General features: G+C 49.5%; 1 protein-coding gene across 1 annotated transcript in view; it reads left to right on the top strand.

The window, feature by feature from the left end:
- The window catches only part of med16 (mediator complex subunit 16), an 8,675-nt gene extending 1,160 nt beyond the window's left edge, over positions 1–7,515 (top strand). Inside the window, exons 5-15 of the mRNA XM_037674423.1 lie at positions 99–248; positions 317–422; positions 492–647; positions 824–1,041; positions 1,140–1,346; positions 1,443–1,653; positions 1,719–1,858; positions 2,032–2,224; positions 2,364–2,580; positions 3,615–3,698; positions 7,282–7,515. Coding sequence (XP_037530351.1) covers positions 99–248; positions 317–422; positions 492–647; positions 824–1,041; positions 1,140–1,346; positions 1,443–1,653; positions 1,719–1,858; positions 2,032–2,224; positions 2,364–2,580; positions 3,615–3,698; positions 7,282–7,408 — 1,809 coding nt within the window. The 3' untranslated portion in view covers positions 7,409–7,515. The remainder of the gene's footprint in view (positions 1–98; positions 249–316; positions 423–491; positions 648–823; positions 1,042–1,139; positions 1,347–1,442; positions 1,654–1,718; positions 1,859–2,031; positions 2,225–2,363; positions 2,581–3,614; positions 3,699–7,281) is intronic.
- The last annotated feature ends 88 nt before the right edge of the window (positions 7,516–7,603 follow it).

Raw genomic sequence — 7,603 nt, 5'->3', positions numbered from 1 at the left:
GTTTGGTTGTGTGTTCAGGTGGTTGTAGGTGTAATAAACAGTTTGGTCGTGTGTTCAGGTGGTTGTAGGTGTAATAAACAGTTTGGTCATGTGTTCAGGTGGTCGTGAGTGTAGTAAGTGAAAAGTGTCGCATCGACACCGAACTGCTGCCCTCGCTGTTTCTGCGGTGCACCACCGACCCGATCCGGAGAGACAAGTACCCTGCTGTCACCCACCTGAAGTTTCTGACCCGTGAAAACTCTGAGCAGGTGAGTGGTACCGCTGGCACTGTTGGTATGAAGAAGAGGCGGGTTTTGATTGGCCAGCTGTGTTTCAGGTGCTCCTGTGTGCGTCCAATCAGAGCGGCAGCATCGTGGAGTGCTGGTCTCTGAGGAAGGAGGGACTTCCTGTCAACAACATCTTCCAGCATCGGTCACCTGTCGGTAAGAAATACAGCTGGTCTGGTTCAGCTGGTCTCTGACCCACCGTGACCTTTGACCTTCTGTGTGCAGTCGGGGAGAAGCAGCCGACCATCCTGAAGTGGAGGATCCTGACGACGACCAGCGATTTGGAGCGAGTTTCTGCGCTCGCTCTGCCCAAACTGCCCATCTCCATCTCCAACACGGACCTGAAGGTGGCATCAGACACCAAGTTCTGTCCCGGACTCGGTAAGCAGAACCCAAATCAACTCAGTAGATGTGCTTGTAACGCCTGAGAATATAGTTCCTGTGTAACGCGGCGCTGATAGTCCACTGACCCTGACATAATTCAGCAGAACCTCCAGAACATAATGCGGTCCAGGTTACAATCGGTTCTGACTGGCCCTCTGTGTTCTGGGTCTAAGGTCTTGCTCTGGCCTTTCATGACGGCAGCATTCAGATCCTGCACCGCCTCTCCCTTCACACCATGGGGGTTTTCCACGGCTCCGCCTCCTCCACTCAGCGGCCTGGAGACGAGGCCAGCGTCAAACGCCAGCGGACCGCAGGCCCCGCCCTTCACTTCAAGGCCCTGCAGTTCTCCTGGACCTCACTGGCTCTCGCTGGAGTTGACAACCATGGCAAGGTGAGGCAGCACGGCCGACTTAAATCCAGCCACAAAACGAGTTAAAACACCGAGCTGTTAAATTTGATGATGACACTCACTTCCTGTTTGCTCCTCAGCTGCACATGCTGCGGGTGTCGCCCTCCATGGGTCAGGTTCTGGACATGAACACGACGCTGCGCCACCTGCTGTTCCTGCTGGAGTACTGCATGGTGACCGGCTACGACTGGTGGGACGTGCTGCTGCACGTGCAGCCCGGCATGGTGCACAACCTGGTGGAGAAGCTGCACGAAGAGTACATGAGGCAGAACCAGGCGCTGCAGCAGGTCCGCAAAGCATGCTGGGAAATCCTGTTGCTGTGACCAGAACACGGTGTTTAACAGACGCAGAAAATGTTTGATTCTGCGTGCCGTCTCGTTCAGGTTCTGGCGACTCGGATCGTAGCCGTCAAGGCGTCTCTTTGTAAGCTCTCCACGGCGACGGCGGCGCGAGCGTGCGACTTCCACGCCAAGCTGCTCCTGATCTCCATCAGCTCCACCTTAAAGTCTCTGCTCCGGCCGCACGTCCTCCACACGCCTGACAAGAGTCCAGGCGACCGGCTGATGGAGATCTGCGCCAAGAACACCGACACAGGTGGGACCGCCCACCAGGTGAGTGTCCAGGTGACGAGCCCGGCTGACCTCCGTGTGTGTCCTCAGATATTGATAAGGTGATGCTCAACTTGAAGACGGAGGAGTTCGTGCTGGACGGACCCCTCCTGCAGTCCCTGCAGCAGCTCATCCAGTGGGTCGGAGAATTTGTGCTCTACCTGCTGGCCAACCTGCCCAACCAGGTGAGCGTTCTTTGGGGAGCTGCCATGTTGTATTTCTGGAGCCGTACTCTGCGCGCTCTGGACCTGGGCAGTACTTTCAAAATAAAAGTCTCGCCTTCACATCTCACTAACGTGCTGTCACTTGTCCCTGACGTCTGACCTCCTCCCTCGGTTCTTTTGTGTTCTGGTGTCTCCTGCAGGGATCCCTGGTCCGGCCCGGTTTTGGGTTTATGAGAGATGGGGCGTCTTTGGGGATGCTGAGGGAGATGCTGGTGATGATCAGAATCTGGGGCCTGCTGAAGCCCGGCTGCCTCCCCACCTTCACGGCCACGTCGGACACCCAGGACAGCATGCAGCTGCTGTTCCGGCTGCTCACCAAGCTGTGGCTCTGCTGTAAGGACCCGGTTCTGATCGCGTCCAGTCTGACGCCAGCGTTTCTGTGATTGCTGCTGCTTCATGCAGCTTAGGCAGCTTCAGGGCTGTGTATAAAAACACACATGCTGATGCTCCGCCCCCATGTCCTATCTTGCAGCGCGGGATGACGCCCCCCCCCAGGATCCTGATGAGAGCCTGATAGACGAGTGCTGCCTCCTGCCCAGCCAGCTGCTGGTTCCCAGTATAGACTGGCTCCCAGTAAACGATGGCGTGATGGTGAAGCTGCAGGGGAAACACCCGCTCAGGCTGCAGTTTGGAAAAGCTTCATCATTAACAGGAGCAGGAGGCTCCGCCCCCCTGGAGGTGCTCAATAGGTAAAGTTGTCCAGGGCGCTCCTGAACGAAGGTGCTGAATTGGAACAGAGTTGAGGCTAAAGGTGCTGTCAGAGCAACAACAAGGCCTGTCCATTGTGTGTCTCTGATGTGTCCAATGTTTTCACATGTATGTCCTATGGGTGTCCCCAATGGACAAAAACCTGCAGAGACATGAAGTCTGTGTGGACTCGTTTCCACCACGATTCCATGACTGACTCATCTGAACCTCTGTGTGGAAAAGTGCAGTCGCCATGTTTTGTTGCATAGCACCCTTTGTACACAAGACCCCTGGTCTGTCATGGGGACCAGGTTCAGTCAGGAGGACTGGGTTCCTGATGGGAGGACTAGGAAGACCTTGTTATTGGTAGTGGGTGGGGGGCTGGTTCCTTTTAGGGAACTGCCAGTGGTGCAGTTGCTCTCCACCGGCCCTCTGTTGTGGGCGGCTGTGGCTGAGTGGTTAGAGCAGTCGTCCTCCAATGCAAGAGTTGGGGGTTTGAATCCACCAGCAGTTACATGCCGAAGTGTCTCTGGGCAAGACACTGAACCCCTCGTTGCCTCCGATGTGTGTCCCATCAGTGTCTGAATGTGATAAAACTCTGATTATAGATCTAGTAGAGTTCTGTATGAATGTGTGAGGTCGATGGTCTGGTCCAGCCTTCTTGAGCGGTTTCTTGCAGTGCTCACTGACCAGCTCAGATCTGGTGTGAAGGTCTAGGACCTTGTGGCTGTCCTCCCTCCACTTCAGTCCCACTGATGGTGAGGGTGGTGTTGCAGCAGGGCCTTCTTATGAAAGTCGACGATGAGTTCCCTCATCTTTCCTACGCTGAGGATGAGCTGGTTCTCCTTTCTGTTGTTGACCTCCCTGGACGCCGTCTCATCTCCTCCCTTGATGATGCCCAGGACGGTCGTGTCCTCCAGGTTTCTGTCTTGAGGACCAGGTTCTTGCCAGGAGGATCCAGTTTCGATCAGGGGGGGCAAGCTTCTGATGTTGGACTGTGGTGGAGGTGCAGCTGAACTTGTGTGTCTGCCTTCAGGAGTCCTGGAGCTCAGAGGATGGACAACCTGCGCTGCGTTCACATGGGGGTCAGTCCTACGGAGGAAAGTAAAGCCTGCACCAGGTGAGTCCACAGGAAGTGATGTCACAACAGCAACAGGAAGATCACGTTTGTAAACAGAAGCGCTCAGTTTGGCACATGAGCAGTATGGTAGAAAGCAAACAGCCAACAAGGAACAAGACACTAAAGAAGAGGATGTGAACGTCCCTGTACCTCTAGGAACTAACCCCCACCACATAGATGCTCCGCCCCTTTAGTAAAGCTACAACTCCACCCCTTGGTCAAAACAACCCCTCCATCTTAACAGCCAGTGAATCCAGTTACTGATGTTTATGAAGGCAAGTGTTTTAGAAAACCACAACTTTAAGGGATTTTATTAAAACCTGACCGATACAGAAATTTTGGCTATCGTTGATACCGATATTGGGCGGGGCATGCTAATGCTGATAACCGATATACTGGCTGAAATTTTTTAACTTTGTCCACCCCCAAGAATCTTAAGTACAGTAGTCCAAATGAAACTTGCATATATTTCAGATTCATTGCACACCAACTGAAATATTTCAGGTCTTTAATTGTTTTAATACTGATGATTATGGCATACAGCTCATGAAAACCCAAAATGCCTGTCCCAAAAAATGAGCATATCATGAAAAGGTTCTCTAAACAACTATTAACCTAACCATCTGAATCAACGACGTAACTCTAAACACCTGCAAAAGATTCCTGAGGCTTTTAAAAACTCCCAGCCTTGTTCATTACTCAAAACCACAATCATGGGTAAGACTGCTGACCTGACTGCTGTCCAGAAGGCCATCATTGACACCCTCAAGCAAGAGGGTAAGACACAGAAAGAAACTGCTGAACGAACAGGCTGTTCCCAGACTGCTGTATCAAGGCACCTCAGTGGGAAGTCTGTGGGAAGGGAAAAGTGTGGCAGAAAACGCTGCACAACGAGAAGAGGTGACCGGACCCTGAGGAGGATTGTGGAGAAGGGCCGATTCCAGACCTTGGGGGACCTGCGGAAGCAGTGGACTGAGTCTGGAGTAGAACATCCAGAGCCACCGTGCACAGGCGTGTGCAGGAAATGGGCTACAGGTGCCACATTCCCCAGGTCAAGCCACTTTTGAACCAGAAACAGCGGCAGCAGCGCCTGACCTGGGCTACAGAGAAGCAGCACTGGACTGTTGCTCAGTGGTCCAAAGTACTTTTTTAGGATGAAAGCAAATTTTGCATGTCATTCTGAAATCAAGGTGCCAGAGTCTGGAGGAAGACTGGGGAGAAGGAAATGCCAAAATGCCAGAAGTCCAGTGTGAAGCACCCACAGTCAGTGATGGTCTGGGGTGTCATGTCATCTGCTGGTGTTGGTCCACTGTGTTTTATCAAGGGCAGGGTCAATGCAGCAGCTATCAGGAGATTTTGGAGCACTTCATGCTTCCATCTGCTGAAAAGCTTTATGGAGATGAAGATTTCATTTTTCAGCACGACCTGGCACCTGCTCCCAGTGCCAAAACCACTGGTAAATGGTTTACTGACCATGGTATTACTGTGCTCAATTGGCCTGCCAACTCTCCTGACCTGAACCCCAGAGAGAACCTGTGGGATATTGTGAAGAGAAAGTTGAGAGAACAAGACCCAACACTCTGGATGAGCTTAAGGCCGCTATCGAAGCATCCTGGGCCTCCATAACACCTCAGCAGTGCCACAGGCTGATTGTCTCCATGCCACGCAGCATTGAAGCAGACATTCATGCAAAAGGATTCCTGACCAAGTATTGAGTGCATAACTGAACATGATTATTTGAAGGTTGGAGTTTTTTGTATTAAAAACACTTGTCTTTCATTGGTGGGATGAAATATGCTAATTTTTTGGGACAGGCATTTTGGGTTTTCATGAGCTGTATGACATAATCATCAGTATTAAAACAATTAAAGACCTGAAATATTTCAGTTGGTGTGCAATGAATCTGAAATATATGAAAGTTTCATTTTTATCATTACATTATGGAAAATAATGACCTTTATCACAATATGCTCATTTTTTGAGAAGGACCTGTGTGTGTGTGTGTGTGTGTATATGTGTATATATATATATATATATATATATATATATATATATACACACATATAGTATACAGCATGCTAACTGTTATACAACATGGTTGAATTGTGGTCAGTTTGTCCTCCAGCAGTCTAAGCCTATAGCAGCACAACTAAAGGACAGCTCAGGAAACCCAAACTATCACTAACTATAGGATTTATCTAAAAGGAAAGTCTTAAACTGGACAATGTGTCAGCCTCATGAACAGAAACTGGAAGTTGGTTCCACAAGAGAGGAGCCTGAGAACTGGAAGATCTTCCTCCCATTCTGCTGCTGGAAACTCTAGGAACCACAAGTAAACCTGCAGCCTGAGAGAGAAGTGCTCTGTTAGAAAAATATGGAACAATAAGATCTGTAATATAAGATGGAGCTAGGTTGTTGAGAGCTTTGTAGGTTAGAAGTCAGATTTTGAATTCAGCGTGCTATAAGACCCTCTCCCCCCGCTCCCCTCAGGCAGAAGTTGCAGAGCATTAAGTGTAGAACCACTAGACTGAAGAACAGCTTCTACCCTGAGGCTGTTAGACTCATGAATCCCTAACCAGGATAATCACTGAACACAAGAGCCTCTCCTGTTCGTTGTCTCCACTCCGTGTTCGGTTGTGACCTTAAATGAGAGACTACCGGTATTTAAACACATATTTACCGTACACAGACTGATGTCACACAGAAAGAATTTAAAAACTTTTATTAAAATATGTATCAGACTTGACTTCTTTAAATATAAATTTTGACGACTTCTGCTCAACGGAGCCACGTGACCCGAAGGAGAGGAACATCCGTTAACAATGTTTTTCTGAAAATGCCTTTAACACGGCAAAACACAAAGTACCGGTAGTCACCAAAAGTCACTTATTGCTATGTTGTTCTTCTTCCCGTGCACTGAAGTCCTCTCCGAGGCTCAGAAATGCATCTTGGCACACCGCCTCGTCTCGCTCTCAGCTGTTTCCTTCAACAGCTGATCGATCATTTTAACTTGAAAGCTGCATCATAAGAAATTCTCCGTGCGTTTTCCATCATCGCTGCAGATGAACAGGTCTGTGCATGAGGCGCAAACTACGCTCACTGACATTAATTCAGTCTACGTCGGGGGGTGGTCCTCGAGAGTGCCTCATTGGTCATTCAGGTTGGACTTCTGGTCACATGATGACAGAGTGGGTGGAGTTATGGTTGGGTATTTGAACTGTGAGCAAGAATCTTTGTGCATGTGGTTACCTGGGTGCTGGGAGCTGAGCGCCCTTCTGTCAAAGGAAAACGTTACTAGGCGGCAGGAAGTCTGTCAAAATAAAATATTAATTATTTAAACAAATACATAAATTAGCTGGTGTGAGAAAATGTACACGGCAATGTCTGAAAGGATGTTAAGAGAAATAAAATCGTACTTCAGTAAAACATTTGCATTACATTTATGAATAAAACACAATTTAGTCCAAGTCTCGTTTTATTTTCCTCTTTTATCAGAGAAGCAAATAAAAAAACAAAGTGACGTTTATATTTAATGCAGAATTTTACATTTTCCCTGATACCTGTGAAACTCCGCCCCCTTCAGGTGTGGCTGTGTGACCATGCTTCGTTCTCCCAATCAGACCAACGCCATGAAGCAGTGGGAGCAGCGCTGGATCAAGAACTGTCTGTGTGGAGGTCTGTGGAGGAGGATCCCCCCCACCTTCACCTGAGCCCACCTGAGCCGGCCCAAGAAACCTGCAGCTTCTTTGTCCAGAACCAGAACAGCTGGTCTGCAGTGACGTTTCTTTCTGTAAATAAAATCCATTTTGTAATAAAAGTGACTGAAACCAGAGCGTGTGTCTGCTGGGATGCACAGGCGTGACCCCTGACCTCCAGGTGATAGTCCAGTGACCCCTGACCTCCAG

Source organism: Nematolebias whitei, chromosome 3, assembly GCF_014905685.2.
Source record: "Nematolebias whitei isolate Nwh7 chromosome 3, NemWhi1, whole genome shotgun sequence".
Classification (NCBI taxonomy): domain Eukaryota; kingdom Metazoa; phylum Chordata; class Actinopteri; order Cyprinodontiformes; family Rivulidae; genus Nematolebias; species Nematolebias whitei.
Note: the sequence above shows the minus strand (reverse complement) of the source record. Positions and strands in the feature narration are given on the sequence as shown.